General features: G+C 42.9%; 1 protein-coding gene across 1 annotated transcript in view; it reads right to left on the bottom strand.

Moving 5' to 3' along the window:
* Window positions 1-2,248: 2,248 nt before the first annotated feature.
* LOC141807312 (tyrosine aminotransferase-like) overlaps window positions 2,249-19,842 on the bottom strand; it is a 28,509-nt gene continuing 10,915 nt past the window's right edge. Inside the window, exons 4-6 of the mRNA XM_074693272.1 lie at window positions 5,686-5,774; window positions 5,329-5,404; window positions 2,249-2,311 (exon numbers count right to left, since the gene is read on the bottom strand). Of these exons, the coding sequence (XP_074549373.1) occupies window positions 2,249-2,311; window positions 5,329-5,404; window positions 5,686-5,774 (228 nt within the window). The remainder of the gene's footprint in view (window positions 2,312-5,328; window positions 5,405-5,685; window positions 5,775-19,842) is intronic.

The following is a 19,842-nucleotide window of genomic DNA, read 5'->3' on the forward strand; positions in this document are numbered from 1 at the left end:
TAATTCATTACAACTCTACAGCTCCATCATTGATTTGAAATGTGGCAACTTCTGCCTCACAAGACTTTTTCTAGTCCTTTCCGTGTGGTCTCAGTTATTTCTGTCATCATTTACCATAAAATATTCAATTTTAAAACTACCAGTACAGTGGGTAACATAGTTAATACTTTAAACAGCATGACTGTTGCAATGTCCATTAAACACTGACTTTCAGGACTGACCATGAGATACACGGCTCCTGAAGGCATCACAGGGCTGAGGCTGGGGACCAGGGATAGCTGGTGGAAACACAGCTCTGAGTTGGACTGAGGAGAAAAAGAGAAACCGTTCACTCAGTCTCACGTTACTGTTAGTCAAAGATAATAAAACGTACAAACTCCTCCTCCTCCCCTCAGACTGTTTACCAAATAAAAACTTATCAGATATTTTTTGATATTTTGTCCCTGAAATGACTCAGACATTATTTTGATGTTAACAGAAAGTTAAAGAAACAGAACAGAATAGTGTTTAGAAACTTCATCTCTTGTTCACCTGGAGGAAGCTGATGGTCTCGTTGTAGCAGCTCTGAGGTGTGTTGTTGACGATACTCTCCAGGGCTCCCAGGTTCCAAGAACACGCTGACTCAGTTTCACCAGACTCTGTCTGATCTGTAGAGGAAACATGTTGAAGTTTAATGATCTTGATCTTTATGAAGCCAATTCACAATGAACCTGATGTTTCTCAGGTCCAAATATGTTGTTTCTGTCATGAATGAGGATCAATCCCATTCTTCAACCAGGAACCAGCCAGTGTTTGGACAAGCCCACTCTGCTCTCCACTCATCACCCCACACACACACACTCACACACACACAGGCTGTTTTCCAAACCACCTACTACACTAGCAGTGCCTACCATTTTGGCTGAAATTCAGTATGCAGCAGTCAGTATGCAAAAACTTGCAAAATCTGCAGTTATCAGAAAATCCCTGGATGTCCTACTTATCCAGGAAAACTTCTCAGTGTGCAACAGACCAGTCTACCTGGCAAACTGTTTCCTACAATGCACGGCGCTAATGCTGTTTGTCAATGTAGGTGGCAGGTTAAGGTGAATTAGCGCCATCTACTGAAATGAGTCAGCATTATAACCACAACACAACAACGGGTGCTTCTCGATGCGTTAACTTCGTGCTTCCTCCATCCTCTCTCCTCTGCGGCACCAGAAGTACTTTCCCAGTCGCCATTTTGAAGACTGTCCCAAAGAGGAGAGAGGAGAGAGGATGGAGGAGACTGATCTGAGGAGCTATGATCGAGGAAACCCAAGAGCTCTCTTTGCAGAAGTCTTTTCACTGACAGACACGCCCCCATATGGAATATCACTCTCTGAGCTCCTGAGACAGTCCAGATAACACCAGAGATGGTCCAGGAGACACCTGAGGTCATCCAGGAGATGGTCGAGGACTCACCTGTGACAGCAGAAACAACAGCAGAGACTGTCCAGGAATCACCTGCTGTGGAGGAAGAAACACCTGAGATCACTGAGGACACACCTGGGCCAGAGGAAGTGACGCCATCTTCGGTCAAGGAAACATCTGAGGAGGTGTCACTCTGGAGGAGATTTAAAAAGGCCTGCACTCCTCGCAGCCGCCGACAGTACAAACAACGGAGGCAGCAGAGCGCAGAGTGACAACCCTGACACTCCTCCATGCCAAAGCCCCCCTCCCCTAAACATGCACACACACACACACACACACACACACACACACACACACACACACACACACACACACACACACACACACACACACACACACACACACACACAAACACACACACACTCACAGCATGGGTTTTCCCCGGGTGCCCCGGTTTTGTCCCACGCTTTAAAACAAATTAAAAAAACAACAAAAAACAATAACAGGCTCATGAGTGTTTGTAATCCTTCCTCTGCAGCAGACATTCTCTAAAATGTTCATATATTTATTCATTTATGAAGCTGAATAAAATGAAAAACTGAGTGTGTTTTTTAGCCTGGACTTTTTCTCTGATAAACAGCCTGTGGTCGTTACAGGTTCCCTTGGTGAAGCCTTAATTTTTGGACATGACAGTTTTAGATCCAGATGAGAGGATAAACTCAGTATGGTTCAAACATTAACCCTCTATGTCACACTAGTGTGCTGTGAGATACTGTAAGGTGTGCTGTGGGAAATGATCTAGATTCACTTCATGGGTCTAAAAACTAGTAACATGCCACTGTTGAGTGTCTGTGCTTTAAAAGTGATGTACTTCCTTCATGTCAGTAGGGGGCAGCAGGGAGCTAACTGTCTTAATACTCTGAGACAGGAGAAATGAGACAGATGTAGTGATGATGAGACAGGTAGCAGTGACAGGGATGGAGAAGTTTCTGAAAGGAATAGTCTGAACTCCAAACAGGGCCCAGGACAAAATCCAGACCCTGCTGAGGGCTCTGGTACGGGAGGTGGTCAAAGAAAGTAAAGATGGTGCTCTGTGTGTGGAGAAAAGCTATCCAACAGTGCCATAGTTCCAAGTTCAAGCTTAAACGCCACTTCCAAATGAACCACCTGATGCTTCAAACAAGAGGGCGGACTGTTTCCTCCACCTGTGTCAAAACAGGTGAGGAGCTGAAACCGTCAAACCTCTGGATGAAGACGACACTGACGTGAAGGGTAAGGGTTGGTCAGGGTGGGAGAAAAATTACCTACCAGGGGCGCGAGGCTTAATCCCACCCCCCCGGGTGGGGTGATGTAGGTAGGCAGAAGAGGTGGTGTTTAGGTCTGGGTTAGAAAGAATTTCCTGTCTTAATTCAAGAGCATCTTTAATTGATTTGAGAGCAGTATTTTATTGATTTCATGCTCAGATTTTGTGATATTGTCTCTAAAACTCTGCTCTTGTGCTAAAATTTGCTCTGCGCATGCTCAAACTGTGTCCTCGCGCTTGGTTACAATGCTGCTCGCGCAGATTTCCTGCGCTCACAATCGGGTTCTTCCTCTTGCACTGAGGGAATTTCTGCTCACAGATCTCTGTCTGCTCTCAAACTTTTTGTGGATCAACCAATAGAAGGCAGACTAGTGTTGACCAATCAGATTATCCCTGTTTGCTTACGAGTGAGTTCACTGGGTGCTTCCCAATGTGCCAAAATGCAGTCTCCTATCTCCTCTCTCCTCCGCGACACCGGAAGTTCTTTGTGAGCAGCCATATTGGAGGACATTCCAAAGTGCCAAATGTGCTCGGAGGAGAGAGGAGAGAGGAGAGAGGAGACTGGGCTGGAGGAGGCATAATCGAGGAAACACAAGTGCAGGCTTCGCGGAAGTCTTTTCACTGACAGACACGCCCCCTTGTGACGTATCAGAGCCGGCCACAAAGCGTCAGCTGTCCACATGTGTGAAACGTGAGCTCCATGGAGCAAGATAAGCTGTTTAAGTGTAAAACCTGGCTCACACTTCAGGCATCTCGCCCGATTTAACCCAGATTCGGTCCTCCCCACAATCAGGGAAGAAATCTGGTCGGGAACTAAAATCAGCCCCGACGTTCGGCGAAGATTATCTTCTAGTGTGAGCAGCTGACGGATGAATCTTTAGCCCCACGATCGTCTCACAGACTCGTCGGAGCCGCCCCGATAATTTTCAAACATGTTTGATATTTATCTGGATGATTACAACATTCATTCTCACTGAGGATGACAACAGACAATTAGAAAGAGCCCCAGAGACCGGATAACAGACAACAAGGCTCAAAGTGAAACTGAAAGGCTCCGGGTCAGCTGACTGCGCGCTCCACTGGCCCACTCCAGCCAGTTCAATAATGCCTTTAAAAATAACACATAACCACGCCCTTTTCTTACGGTAGCAAACTGTTGTTTTATCAGTGATGGGTGTGAGATCATGCCATTATTGGCTGATACAGCAACAGTTTCACCTCTGTCCCTCTGCGTGCGCGTAATGGATGAAAGGCAGCGCTGCAGACAGCTCCGCTTCTCTCTCCTCCTGTCCCACCAGTGCGCTAAGCAGTGCTTATAGCAGAATAAACACATTATTTATGAACACAAAGTGGCCCCAACATAAGAATTAAAAACTATCAATCTGGGCCTGGGAAAACGTAACATTTTTCTTGTTCATTCATGAACATATTCATGTTAAACTGATGTAAAAGTGAATATGAATTTTCCGTGGTCGAGCGCCCTGTTGTTTACATTATTTTCCTTAATTTAGTTTCTCCCGTGCGTTCAGACCGGTTTATCCAGCTGTGACGCCGCCATCACTACAAGACTGACGTCATGTGACGCTCCGGAGGAGAGGACATCTCAATGCTCATAAAATGAACCTCCTCATCTCCTCTCTCCTCTCTTCGTTTCCTCGCGTCTCTGGCATGCATCTCTGGTGGGCGGGACTAAGACGCAAGTGGAGGAGGCGAGTGGAGGAGGCGTGGATGGAACTTTGGAGCTTTGAGAAGCACCCACTGTTGATCACGGAGCGTCGCATAGGGGCAGGCACTCTTTTAACCTGGTTTATCACCCCCTGACCTCCAGGGCTGTAATAAATGTGATTTCTTAATTTTTTGTGTCCACTGTTGAGATGAAATATCGTTCAATAAATACACGAGCGCCCATGTTTTTAACTGAAATAGTTAGATTGTATCATCATAGACGCATGACACAGTGCTCTTTGTGGTGTTGTTTTAAGTTGTTTTAAATCCACTTCAGTGAAAACTATATTGGGCTGTCTACTGAATATTTGATCATATACCTGGTGTTATAGATACATGAACACTACACAAAAATGTATTTATGTAGGCTAACCATGTATTTGTTTAATGTGTTTTGAAAATGATTTATAACATTGATAATTATTTAATTAGTATGATCATACTATGAGCAAGATGTGATCCTTTAGGAGGACTTGGAAAGGAGCCAATTCAAACGTTATCTTAGCTTATCAATTAGTTATCATTACGTTAACCATTGATTGATGCTTACAAACCATGTTAAACGATGCCTGGCTCTAACGTGTTTGCTCATCATGTTTATCTCAATCTCCAGTAATCATGCTGTAGACTGGAGTAAAATCTATTTTATAAGGTTTATTAGTCTATCAGTGATATCTTGGCTGCAGGAAGAGGCTTCCTAATATCAGTGATTAATGTTCATTTATAGATGATAACGGAGGACATAAGGGCATTTATACCTTACTTAATGCATTGGCTAATCAAGGTAAGCTAGCTTATTTACTGTTATACAGGTGTAGTATTGTTCAGGCATAACACCAGGTATATGATCAAATATTCAGTACACAGTTCAATATAGTTTTCATTAAAATGAATTTAAAACAACTTGCCTGATTTCCTTCCTTATGGAATGGTTGTTGGTGCCAGACGGGCTGGTCTGAGTGGACTTGAAATCCTGAGGTGAAACTGAAACACACACACAGAGACTGAGCAGAAAGAGCATCCTCTTACCGCTCAGGGATGAACTTCTCTGACTCTGGCCATTGCTCCTGGTCACAGTGAAGGAAGCCTGTTGGGATCTCCATCGTCATGCCTTTAGGGACACATTGTCTGTTTTTGATTTGGATCTTGAACCGATCTTAAAACATTGATCCCTCTTTTTGACTTACTCTGATTAATCTATTGATGGGAAAATATAACCTTAGTGAAAAGCTAAACCTGGGCTGTGTTTGACGTGCCGTACTTACCTGAACCCTGGAGGGTAGAGACACAGCGCTTCACTTATGACCAGATCTAAATACTTCAGCTCCTGGACTTTGGTGTAATGTGGAGACTCCTGCAACGACAAAGAACAAAACATACATTCAGCATTGAACAACAACAGCATCATGTACAGCCAGTGACAGCAAAGGTTCCTGGGTAATAAAGTTAATTCACAACAATCCAAAAATCAAAGCCTTGAGATCCAATTTCTGACTGAAAAAAAAGGGGAAAAAAAATCTTGGTTTAAAGATGACAATTGTGCAAAAAAAAGCACTATAATAACACAAAATCATATTCATGTGATCATAATAACAAGACTCAGGTGTGGAGTTTCACCCAACGAGGTCAAACTGTTTTTAACCGCGGTACATTGAGGCAGCATGGTGCTGTGGAAGGGTAAACAAACATTTGGTAATTGTGTTAGACAAGTTAAAAGTTGATTATGTAAAATAAATAGACTGACCATTGAAAAAGTAAACAAAACGTGGAGTTTCATTCATCAAAAAGCCAACAGAAGTGCCTCAATTATTATCCAGGTGTATCACAGACACCTTCAACATCTGAAAAATATAAAAAGTGAAATTATGAAATTGTGAATTTTGAGATGGGAAATTAATGAGACTTAATCTGGAAAAAAAATGTTTTTATAACTGTTAAATACAATTCACAAAAAGATCAAAAATAAAAAATGACAAAAATTTACAATAAGAGACAAAAAGCAAAGGTAAAAAATGGAACAAATTCTGAGATAAAATAAAAAGGAGTGTGATGCTAATAATGAAAATATAGATGAGAGTGAAAACAAAAGACATTAGTTTTTCAGTTAAAGCATTTTCTTCTGAATACAACAATGTGTGTGTGTCAGGAGATTGTGTGTTCTGTCTTACTGTAGAAACGTGAAGGAGATCTGCTCTTTGTGTGGATATCAGAGTCTCACCCAAAGTTTACATTTGAATCATATTTCATATCAAGTGATTATACACTCGTTTAAAAATACTTGTTTATATTTCCTGAAGCAAACTGACTAACCTCAAACCTCTGTTAGTATTTATTTCGTACCAATCGTTTCACTGATTGTTTGACATCATTTTGTGTAAGCAGTAAAAATTATCTGGCTTAAATTTGTGGATTTCCTTTCCCTTGACTCTAACCCAACCTCCATATGTTCTGCCTCTCTTGCTGTCTGAGCAGGAGAGCTTCATCAGTGTTTGCTATGGAAGGAAAAAATAAGATTTGAACGAGCTTAAAGACGTTTTTATCATGTCTTCAAAGGGTAAAACAATGCAAAGAAGCAGTGTACAGTCACAGCTCAGGCTGTAATCTCGCTTTGTTACGTAGAAATACCGGTGTTTGAAGTAGATTTCCAAGTATTGCTTCATTACACGGTAAATTAAACAATGATAAAGACGTCAGTAATCTCACCTTTCCTCCTGTGTCAGCTCTCCTCCTTAGGTGTCGTCTTCTTTATCTCACCGTCATCTAAAAGCTAATATATTAGCTGTGAGGGAACGGTCGGCTCCATACTGCCCTCCTACGGTCGGGATGAGTTTCGTTCATCGCGAGTTCACTAAAAGAGAGACGCTTATCCCACTTTCAAAATTTAAATTTTCCGATCAAATTTATGTTTGTATTTTCTAAAATAATTATTAATAATTTTGAATTTTATTCATTTTTAAATTAAATCGCGTTTTGTGCTGAGTGCGCATGCGTGTTTCAACTAACGGATTGGACGTGAGCTTGTGTAACTGAAAAAGATCAAATATATGAACGAAAAAAAAAAGAATTTTTTTTTTATTTCGAGTATTTATCGGAGCGTTGATGATTTAGACTCTCAATATCTGTTTTAATACTTTTTATTATTTTTCGTTTTGTTATAACGTCAGGGACGCAGGGGTTGCGTCTGAATTTGATTGGTGCAGATGAATTCTGGAATCCAGTAATTCCACCGGGGTATAAAATCACGCTGAACGTTCCTTCCGCCTTTTTCACCAAGGCACTTGGAGAGGTATGTCGCACTTTTTTCTGCTAAAGCTGGGTTAGCTTAAGCACAACTCAATAAAATGCAATTTTCGTTGAAATAAGCTTCATATTGTGTGTTTCATGACTGTATTTTTGTATTTCATGTGAAGAACTGTGACTTTTTTAAAAAGTTTGACAGAGATCAAGTCATCAGTTGTGGTGAAAAGAATCTTTGATGATAATTAGTATGAAAGGGGTGCTTAAATTCATTTCCTAGTGTAACATTTTAAGTTAAAAGACTGTTTTGTAGCTTTAAGCTGTGATAGTTTGAGTTGTGGACATTTCTCATTGAATTTATACTTGAAAGTTGAGCAAAACAAGCTTATCCTTCAGATTTGTGTTGAAAGAAAGAACCGTTTTGTGTTTAAACTACTAAAGTTAACTCTGTGTTGGTTTATCTTTCTTTTTTTAACGCATTAATACAAATTTAAATGGTATAAATGACTTCAAGCAGGACAATTTTTGCCGCGCTAACTCGGTAGTCGCAAGGCCGTTGCTATAGCAACACAAGCTAGTTTCTCATCTGTTTACACATTTTTCGGCTAATATTTAAGTTAAAACGTGCTGCAGCACAGTGCTAAACATATATTGAGGACAGAATATTAGTGTAGCGTACCTTCATGGGCCACAGAGATAACTTTACTACAGTTAAATATGTCTGTCCTGGTAATATTTTCAGCCGAGGTGTCCGCAGCGTTTCATACATCAACAGCTCACAGACGGCTGCATATTTAATAACACATGTCGGGTTTAAGCTAGCATTGAACAGCTCTGTTTTGCTGTTGAAAGAAAAAATGAATAACCATCCAAACAGTACACCGTTAACTCTAAAAATAACACAATGGATAAAGGAATATTTCTTTTTTACTGAAACATTATGTGTTTTGACTTTTACTGAACACATATGTCAGCAGTAATCTGTAATTTGAAAAATTACCCTGTTGTTTACGTGAGAGTGCTGTTTTAAATGAGATTTCTATTCTATTGTGCTGACCACTGTTGGTGTATAAATGGTTAAAGTAAAGCCTTTTTCATTTCCATCAATACAAATATGTTGATATGTCTTTGGGACTGTTTCTGTAATACTAACATGAAAAGACTTCATTCTGTTGTTTGCAAAGAGATTTAAATATCATGTTTTGGACTGGTGTCAAAGTAAAGTGTAAGAATGTGGTCTTATAATAACCCTGACTACCATTTGAACAGGGTTCATTAGTCAGAACTTTAAATACATGCTCCTTAACGCTGTAGCTTCCATGTAATGATTCATTTCACGCAAACATTTTGTAAACAGTAAATAAATATAAAGAGATAAATAACACTAAAGAACAACATAAAACAAAATAAATTTGGCTTTATTTTTGAATTGTGATATATATTTTTTTATTTAGAATACTGAAGCAAGAGACAAACAAACTGATTCAAAACAACGACTGGAAGAGAGAGGAGAAAGAGGAGAAAGAGGAGAGGAGAGGAGAAGAGAAAGGCAGGAGAAACTTGAGAGAGATCAAAAGTATGCAGAGCCCAAGACAGGAGCAGAAGAAGGGAGAGAGAAAGGTAAGTATGGCCAGGCTGAGGAGGAGAGAGATGAGACAGGAGCAGGAGGAGAGGGAGAGGGAGAGACTGATGATGGAGATGACACAGAGACTGGAGGAGCGCCCAAGACAAGAGCAGGAGGGGGGTGAGAGAAAGGTAAGTATGGCCAGGCTGAGGAGGAGAGAGATGAGACAGGAGCAGGAGGAGACGCAAAGACTGGTGATGGAGGAGAAGAAGAGGCTGAAAACAGAGCAGGAGGGAAAAGACAAACATGTAGGTATGGAGGACAGAAGGAGAGAGGAGGTAAGACTCAGACAGGAGGAAACAGAAAGGGAGGTAAGTATGGAGAGAAGGAAAAGACGAAAAGAAAGGAGACTAAGACAGGAGGCAGAGGAAGGACTCAGACTGCAGGAGGAGGAGGAGAGACTTAAACTGGAGCAGGAGGAGAGAGACAGACAGGTAAGAATGGAGAGAAGGAGAAGACGAAAAGAAAGGAGACTAAGACAGGAGGAGGAGGAGAGGCTCAGACTGCAGGAGGAGGAGGAGCGATTAAGGATGCAGGAAGTGGAGGAGGAGAGAGTCAGACAGGAGGAAAGAGAAAGGGAGGTAAGTATGGAGAGAAGGAGAAGACGAAAAGAAAGGAGACTAAGACAGGAGGAGGAGGAGAGGCACAGGCAGCAGGAGGAGGAGGAGCGATTTAGGATGCAGGAAGAGCAGGAAGAGAGACTTCAACTGGAGAAGGAGGTAAGAGACAGACAGGTAAGTATGGAGAGAAGGAGAAGACGCAAAGAAAGGAGACTAAGACAGGAGGAGGAGAAGAGGCTCAGACTACAGAAGGAGGAGGAGAGACTCAGACTGCAGGAGGAGGAGGAGAGACTTAAACTGGAGCAGGAGGTAAGAGACAGACAGGTAAGTATGGAGAGAAGGAGAAGACGAAGAGAAAGGAGACTAAGACAGGAGGAGGAGGAAAGGCTCAGACTACAGGAGGAGGAGGAGAGACTCAGACTGCAGGAGGAGGAGGACAGACTTAAACTGGAGCAGGAGGTGAGAGACAGACAGGTAAGTATGGAGAGAAGGAGAAGACGAAGAGAAAGGAGACTAAGACAGGAGGAGGAGGAAAGGCTCAGACTACAGGAGGAGGAGGAGAGACTCAGACTGCAGGAGGAGGAGGACAGACTTAAACTGGAGCAGGAGGAGAGAGACAGACAGGTTAGTATGGAGAGAAGGAGAAGACGTAAACAAAGGAGACTAAGACAAGAGGAGGAGGAAAGGCTCAGACTACAGGAGGAGAAGGAGAGACTAAGACAGGAGGAAAGAGAAAGGGAGGTAAGTATGGAGAGAAGGAGAAGACGAATGGAAAGGAGACTAAGACAGGAGGAGGAGGAGAGACGCAGACTGCTGGAGGAGGAGGAGGAGCGATTAAGGATGCAGGAAGAGGAGGAGGAGAGACTTAAACTGGAGCAGGAGGAGAGAGACAGACAGGTAAGTATGGAGAGAAGGAGAAGACGAAGAGAAAGGAGACTAACACAGGAGGAGGAGGAGAGACGCAGACAGGAGGAGGAGGAGCAACTAAGGATGCAGGAAGAGGAGGAGGAGAGACTTAAACTGGAGCAGGAGGAGAGAGACAGACAGGTCAGTATGGAGAGAAGGAGAAGACGAAGAGAAAGGAGACTAAGACAGGAGGAGGAGGAAAGGCTCAGACTACAGGAGGAGGAGGAGAGACTCAGACTGCAGAAAGAGGAGGAGAGACTTAAACTGGAGCAGGAGGTGAGAGACAGACAGGTAAGTATGGAGAGAAGGAGAAGACGAAAAGAAAGGAGACTAACACAGGAGGAGGAGAGATGCAGACTGCAGGAGGAGGAGGAGCAACTCAGACTGCAGGGAGAGGAGCAGAGACTGAGACAGAGTCAGGAAGAGGAGAGACAGAGACTGGAGGAGACGCAGAGACTGAGACTAGCGGAGTTCTACAGACTGAGACAGGAGGTGGAGCAGAGATGGAGACAGAGGGAGGAAGAGGAGAGACAGAGACTGGAGGAGGAGCAGAGACTGAGATTTGCGGAGTTTTACAGACGGATCCAGGAGGCGGAGCAGAGATGGGGACAGGAGGAGGAGCAGAGACGGAGACAGGAGGAGGACCAGAGACGGAGACAGGAGGAGGAGCAGAGACTGAGAATAGTGGAGGTGTACAGACGGAGACAGGAGGAAGCAGAGAGACTGACCCCTAAATTCCACCACACGCGCCGCACAGCGCAGTGCAGCGTCGCGCCCTTGCAGAGCACTTACGTTGCGTTCCCACTGAAAGCGTTCAGAGCGAATGTATTAGCACGTCGAGTGAAATCGCGCTAGACGCTGGAGTTTTGACGCTGGTACAAATATGCAAAAAACGCTCACCGCTCGCCGCGGCTTCGTTGCACCAAAAAGTCGGCCATCATCATTTTATTGTCGAGCATGGCTCCGATCACCGCCATCGCTGCTCTGTACCTGCTGTGGAGAAGTCAGCTGCGGGCTAGGCGCAGACGTCGGTACTGGATGCATGCTACCCTACGGAGACGGTGTGAGCTCGGTGAGTTCCACCGTCTCTTGCAGAAGCTGCGTCTAGACGACGGCCGGTTCCAGCGGTACTTCAGGCTGACTGTTGCCCAGTTTGAAGACCTGCTGTCCAGGGTTGGTGCCAGGATCTCCCGCCTGGATACCAACTACAGGCGCTCCATTCCAGCTGCGGAGCGCCTGTCCATCGTTGACGATCTCCACGCTGATAGGCTGTCCCGGCGCGTCAAGACGCTCACTCGAAAAGCTCAATTATTTCAACTCGAGTGTCAAGTGTTGAGCGGTGAGCAGTGAGTGTTTTTCGTTAGAAACGCTCACCGCTCAACGCTTGAACCCTTGACGCCGCTCTATGCTCACCCCGACGCAGCGCAGTTCGCGGTTCTAAATTGACTCTACATGTAATATCAACGCGCGAAAAATTGGTGACGCTTTCAGCGGGTACACACTGTTACGCAAGGTTCACACAGGACGCGCCGTGCGCGGAACGGAAGCGCCGCGCACAGCAGTTTTGGATCGGCACCGGGGTTAACCGATGTTATTGTTTACACAGCAAGCGCTCTGGAGCGCCTCCGCTCCGCTTCTCTCTATTTCTTCCGCGAGCTGCGCACGCCGAAAGTGCCAGTTGTAAAGTTTGGACGGAGCAGATGGAAACGTCCGATCACTGCCGAGCTGAGTCGATGTCTGATCACACACACAGAGCGCAGCAGAAAATGCTTCATGTGTGAACAGCCAAGTGCCGTGGGCGCAATGCTGCGAGCGCGGCGCCTCCGTTCCGCGCACGGCACTTCCTGTGTGAACTTTGCGTTACACTAAATTCACACAGGAAGCGCCGCACGTGGGACAGAGGCGCCGCCCACGGCACTTGGCTGTTCACACATGAAGCGTTTTCTGCTGCGCTGTGTGTGTGTGTGATAGGACATCGACTCAGCTCGGCAGTGATCGGACGTTTCCATCTGCTCCGTCCAAACTTTACAACTGGCGGTTGCCATGTGCGGCTCGCGGAAAAAATAGAGAGAAGCAGAGTGGAGGCGCTCCAGAGCGCAAGCCGTTCTGCACGCGGCGCTTCCACGCACGTGTTGTGTGAACAACTACATCAGTTAACCCCGGTGCCAATCCGAAACTGTGCGCAGCGCTTCCGCTCTGCGCGTAGCGCGTCCTGTACGAACCTTGCGTTATATTCCATTGTAATCAGGCAAATTCTACTGCAAGCGCCGTTGAAGCGCTGGTTGGCGCCCAGGCGTGAGAAATACGCTGCAGGTCTATTTTCTGAGCGGCCGCTTCCAAACCTCGTAAATTCATTGTCGATAAGAAAGCACTAGACAGGAAGTCACTGTGTGAAGTACCCGGAAGATTACAAATGAAAAGCGCGCTGCTTCCAGTGAGGTTTGACAATCAGAGCAAGACCACGGCGCTCCGCTGCGTTGCGCGGCGCATGCGGTGGAATTAAGGGGTGAGACTGAAGGAGGTGAGGAGACAGAGGAGAGGTTAGTATTTGGTAGGTATTTGAATTATTTTTTTAACTACATACATTTAAATAAAAAGAAAATTAAAAACACATTTCACAGTTGAACAGTTTCATTTTCAATGATGGTTTTAATTAACAGTAAACCAAAAAAAATAAAAATAAAAATAAAAAAACAAAAGCTAGATTTTTATTTTAAGGTAGAATAAAGTTATTTGTCCTCCGATGAGGGGGGGTGGTGGCAGGGTGTAGGTTATAGGTTGGACCACACATCATTCATCAATATAGCCTTTTTTTTTTTTATTCAAAATAAAATTTTCAAAAAATTGTTTAAAAATTTGTAATAAGGTAATAGGTGTTAAATTTGATTAAAAAATATTTTCCAAAAAGATCATTTTACTTTGAAATACTATTAAATTCTTAAATAATTTCCTATAACAATAAAAATTAGAACTAAAAAAGGTACATCAATAAAGTAAGACAATCACTAAAATTGTTATTTTAATGTAGAATAAAGTTATCTGTCCTCCGATGAGGGGGGGTGGTGGCGGGGTAAGAGCTAACATGAGAAAATCAAACTTAATAATCATGTGTCTCACATAATTATGGTGGTGGTGGTTTCCAAAATATCAATTTTTACCTTAAAACAGTTTGAAAACAAGGTCAAAAATAGTAACTAGGTCAAATCAGATGAGCTTTATTTGGAAAAGTTTAGAAACAAACATTGCTTTAACAAATAGACTGATAATTATGTAACATAACATTAAACTAATAATGGAAACAACAAAGAATTTAGTTTTTCTAATATTAATGCTGAAAATCTAAACTAGACAACTAACTAAAAATAGACAATCTCTAAAATAGTCCATTTACATTTAATGTGGAATAAAGTTATTTGTCCTCCGATGAGGGGGGGTGGTGGCGGGGTAAAAGTTTACAGAAAAATTGAAAGTATCTTATCACGTGTGTCCAACATAATCATCAGTTTCACTAATAAACAGTTAATCTTATTTAAAATCGAAGAAAAGAGTTTGTTCAGGGGTAATTCAAATCAAATTTTAAAGTCAGTGTTTGTCAAAAAAAAAAGTATCTAGTTTAATAAAAACAGAAAAAATTGTTGTCAAATTAATTTCTTTATCTGTATAAAAAATAGTTCACCTACACTTATGTTTTTTCTTAAATAGCTCTTTAAATGTAGAATAAAGTTATTTGTCCTCCGATGAGGGGGGGTGGTGGCGGGGTAATAATTAACAGAAAAGAAGAAAGTTATTTATTTCTTGTGTCCAACATAATATTCAGTTTAATAATAATAAGTTAATCTAACTTAAAATGCAAGAACACTTTGTACAGATGTTTTTCAAACTAAACTGTCAGCATTTGTCAAAAACAAATCTAATCTTGTTTAATGTAAACCGATATTAAATTATTTTGTGAAATTAATTTTCTTAGAACTATTTTCTGAAATAGTTTTATTTTATGTAGAATAAAGTTATTTGTCCTCCGATGAGGGGGGGTGGTAGCGGGGTAATGATTAACAGAAAAGAAAACATTCAATTATTTCTTGTGTCCAACATAATATTCAGTTTAATAATATATAATAGATAATAATATATAATAAAATATATAATTATGAGTTCTGAAATAGTTTTTTTTAATGTAGAATAAAGTTATTTGTCCTCCGATGAGGGGGGGTGGTGGCGGGCCAAAAATGTGATAAAATATTGTCTCATTAATTATGTAGCCTGGAAACAAATACTTTCAAAATAGGACTTAGTTATTCAAAAAGAAAATGAGAGAAGTTCTGAAACTGTAGCTTAGAATCAAGTTATTTGTCCTCTGATGGAGGTGGAGGGCTTAAATTAGGGAAAACATTAAAAAAAAAAAAAAAAAAATTAGAAGCATCAAACAGAAGAAGTGTGTGATGTAACACACTCTCAACAGCGTAGTGATAAAGTCACAGCCAGTTAGAAAATGACAAAGTTACAAAGTCAACAACCTGAAGACGTCAAACTTGTGAGTTTCCTTCCACAGATGCTCAAACAGCTCAGACTCAGGTGTTGTATCCATGGAAATGTAAGTCTTCATATTTAAAGCCTGTGAACTGACAGCTACAAAGCCATTCTCTGGTTTTATCTGATGGATTATAGCTGCCTCCCTAACACTGAGGTGCTCATTTCCTGTCCATTGGCCAGCTTCATGTGTGTTATAGTGCAAAGGAACTTTGACTGCTGCTTTCTGCCTGCTCCTTGCTAATTTACTGTACGTTTTGTTTGAGTATTTCTGCTTCTGTACAAGGTTTCCATCTCCAAAGAAACTAAAGAAAGAAACAAAGACATGACATGAAGTGAGGTGAGATACAACAGCACCTGACAGGCAAACGTGTGAGCATACTTTCACTCCTAATAGGTGAGTTTTCTTTTTTTTCTTTATCTTGCAGCGAGCAGATCCAGGGTTCAGCTCCAGAGGTTTGGGCTCTGTAGATCCTGCTGCAGCAGAAGAAGAGGATGTTACACCCAGTTTGAGGTAAACAGACATTAGAGGAGCTGGATCTGGTCTGACAAAGACAGGACTGAACTCTGCAGCTAGCACGTAGCTCTTTAGGATTTACCGCTAACCTGATGGAGAAGGTGAAGAAAAGCTGCTGAAGCAGGTAACAAAGTGGTGGGAACATTTAATAAACATTGTAAAACTACTGAAAAGGCTCAGTCAATTCACTTCTTCTTGTAGCTTTATATTTTTCTTCACAGATGAACCTGGACCTTAAAGCCGTGCATGTTGCTTCTTTTGCTAACCACGCTAACTGCATAGACCCAGAGCATGATGCATCATGTTTAGTAAAACCTGCGTACTGTAAAGGTCCACCTTGACTTTGAAGTGACCGCAATAACTCAAGAAGTTAAATCTATCCTGCTGTCTCATCTCTTGATTTGGTTTCTGTCCAGGCTGGAGGCGGACACACGCTGGAGCAGCACCTCTGACATGCTTCAGCTCCTCTATGAGGAAAGAGATACAGTGGCATCGACACTGGCTCCACTGATGATGGACCTGACTCCTCTGACTGACCAGCAGCAGGAAGTCACAGGAGGACGCATCAAGGTGTGTGATGAAAAAAACACAGAGCAAACGATGGTAGAATTCAAACTGTAGAGTCTGATAACTGAACCTCAGCCTCATCCTCCAGCATCAACACCACCTCAGCCTCATCCTCCAGCATCAACACCACCTCAGCCTCATCCTCCAGCATCAACACCACCTCAGCCTCATCCTCCAGCATCAACACCACCTCAGCCTCATCCTCCAGCATCAACACCACCTCAGCCTCATCCTCCAGCATCAACACCACCTCAGCCTCATCCTCCAGCATCAACACCACCTCAGCCTCATCCTCCAGCATCAGCACCACCTCAGCCTCATCCTCCAGCATCAACACCACCTCAGCCTCATCCTCCAGCATCAACACCACCTCAGCCTCATCCTCCAGCATCAGCACCACCTCAGCCTCATCCTCCAGCTCCAGCAGCAGCCTCCACAGGTTATTTTTTGTCTTCTCTTATGAATAATTACTGAATAATGACACTTCTGGTGATGATGATCTTCAGTATTTTTCAGGAGTTGACCTCTGGAGACTGTTGGATCAAGAGACAAACAGAGGCTGTCAAGTACAAAGAGCCACAGCACATGCAGTTGTTTAAGGAAACGAAGACCTGGAAGATCCTCCCCTGGAAAGAACAGAAGACTGGCTCGTAAACTGGGCCAACCACAAAACAGTTCATTCTGACCTGAAAAACATGGCTACACACTCTCTGTGTACACCAGCCTCATCTGTGCTGTGTGGGAAACTTTTTTCCAAGAGTGAGGAAAAGTTTCAAACAGAAACCATCAAAGTTTGAAAAAGCAGAAAACATCTCAGAATCACTTCCTCAAGCACACTCAATCTTCTCAAGAACACACACACTGCCCAGTTCCCCAAGCACACACACTGCCCAGTTCCCCAAGCACACACACACACACACACACACACACACACACACACACACATACACACACACACACACACGAACACACACACACACACACACACACACTGCCCAGTTCCCCAAACACACACACACACACACACACACACACACACACACACACACACTGCCCAATTCCTATGGAATTAGATTTGTGTCAAAAAGAATCAAATAAAAAATTTAAATTGCAAAATATATTTACAAATTTGAGATATAAACTAAGTCAAGCAAGTAAATATATTAATTTTAATCAAGATGTTTGTGTAATTGTGTAAATAATTAGACTTTTACTTTTCTTATCATTAGTTATTTTGTGTAAAGTTCTGTCTTTTTTTCTCAATGATCAGACTTTTGTTCTCAATGTCAGCTGTTTCGTTTGCGCTGCCTGACTGTTTGATTGCCACATTTGGCACAAACTTCTCGAGTGGGTGGGCTTTGTGTGGAATGTGTTCTCATTGGCTGGATAGTTTTTGAGTGACACCCCTTGTCCCGGATGTTGTTGTGTGTGGCGGGTGAGACCCTTTGGAGGGTCTGTGCGGAGGGAAAACCAACGGTTCACGATAAAGAAGTTCAGCATTCTTTGAATAAAGTGTAAGCATCTATCATATATGATGTCTGTTCTGCAGTAAAAGTTTTATATGACATATGTCCAACAGAAAAAGAAAACACTGTATTCATCCGACCTCCTGCTTGTCAAAAACATAAACACTTTTCCTGCAGTTAGAGGGATTCTTGGCATGGGCTAGTTAGCCGCAAGATGCTAGATGAGATCCGCTGGAGAAACGGTCCACTACAAATAAGTTAGGACAATCCCGGTGTTGTGCCAAGGTAGCTACCCCCGCCAGGATTCCTACCCCCTCCGCGGAGACGCGTCTGCGCTGGGTGACGACTGTGGCGAATACAACAAATTGGGACCCGTCTACGCTCACAAACCACAGTGACAGACGTGTATGGAATCAAAACATTATATGGATTTAATAGGGCTCACCGGCGCTCCCACAGATGCGCATCTGCACCACAAAAGTATCTTTGGAGCGCGCCTACACTCACTAGCTTCTATGGACCCATATAATATGATTTAATGATTTCTCATGTGAATATTGGCTCAGCCTGCCATGATTTCTACCCCCCTCATATAAGCCCAGTCTGTGTCCTACACCCAAGAGTTTTTTTCCTCACATACTCCATATTAATGCTATAATTCCATACGCGTCTGTCACCGTGGTTTGTGAGCGTAGACGGGTCCCAATTTGTTGTATTTGCCGCAGTCGTCACCCAGCGCAGGCGCGTCTCCGCGGATGGGGTAGGAATCCTGGCGGGACTAACTACCTTGGCACAACACCTGTCCCAGAGCTTCACTCAGGTGGATTTAATCCAGCATTCAGATTCAGTTTCATTCATTGCGGCACAGGCCACGAATCTCTCTGCTGGGAAAGCTGTTACCTATCAGCAAATAAACGGGACGTCGGATAACGTACAATAGGCATTTGTTTTTTGGCTTCTTGGTAAGAATAGTTACTGCTGTGGCCACCTTTCTTCCTAATGTCACGATGCAATTCATCAGTCCAATTGAATAGAATTCATCAATAATCCAGAATTCAGCCGCACAGAACAACATCCAGGCAAGGGGTGTCACTCAAAAACTATCCAGCCAATGAGAACACATTCCACACAAAGCCCACCTACTCGAGAAGTTTGTGCCAAAAATCGCAATCAAACAGTGCAACAGCGCAAACGAAAAAGCTGACATTGAGAACAAAAGTCCGATCATTGAGAAAAAAAGACAGAACTGTAAACAAAATAACTAATGATAAGAAAAGTAAAAGTCTAATTATTTACACAAGTACACGAATATCTTGATTGCAATTAATACATTTACTTGCTTGAGTTACATTATATCTCTCAAATTTGTAAATATTTTTTGCAATTTAAATTTTTGATTGATTCTTTTTGACACAAATCTAATTCCATAAGTTCCCCAAGCACATACACACTGTCCAGTATCCCAAACACACATATGGCCCAGTTTCTCAAGCACAAACACACACACACACTGCCAGGTGCCTCAAGAAAACACATACAAACTATCACGTTCCACAACTTCACAGTATCTCAAGCAAACACACTGCCTAGTTCATCAAGCACATACACACACACACTGCCCAGTTCCTCAAGCACATACTGCCTAGTTCATCAAGCACACACATTCCCCATTCCTTCAACACACACTGCATTGTTCCTCAAGCACACACATACTGCCCAGTTCCTCATAAGCACACACACTGCCCAGTTCCCCAAGCACACTCTGCCAAGTCTATCAAGTTCAGTATCGATTTCATGCTCAGATTTCGTGATATTGTGGATCGACCAATCGGAGGCTGAGTACTGACCAATCAGAATGTCCCTGTTTGTTTACGGGTGCGTTCGGTGTTTTTCCCGTAGCGTTGCACACGGGCGGGTTTATCAACCTGGTTTATTTATCCCCCGACCTCTGGGTAGGGATGGGTACTGTATTATTTTACAGGTACCGACCGAATTCTGTCAAAAGTACCGGGTATCGA

The sequence above is a fragment of the Halichoeres trimaculatus genome, unplaced genomic scaffold, assembly GCF_033239565.1.
Source record: "Halichoeres trimaculatus isolate MK-OKI-2021-1 unplaced genomic scaffold, fHalTri1.1 fHalTri1_scaffold_1, whole genome shotgun sequence".
Lineage (NCBI taxonomy): Eukaryota > Metazoa > Chordata > Actinopteri > Labriformes > Labridae > Halichoeres > Halichoeres trimaculatus.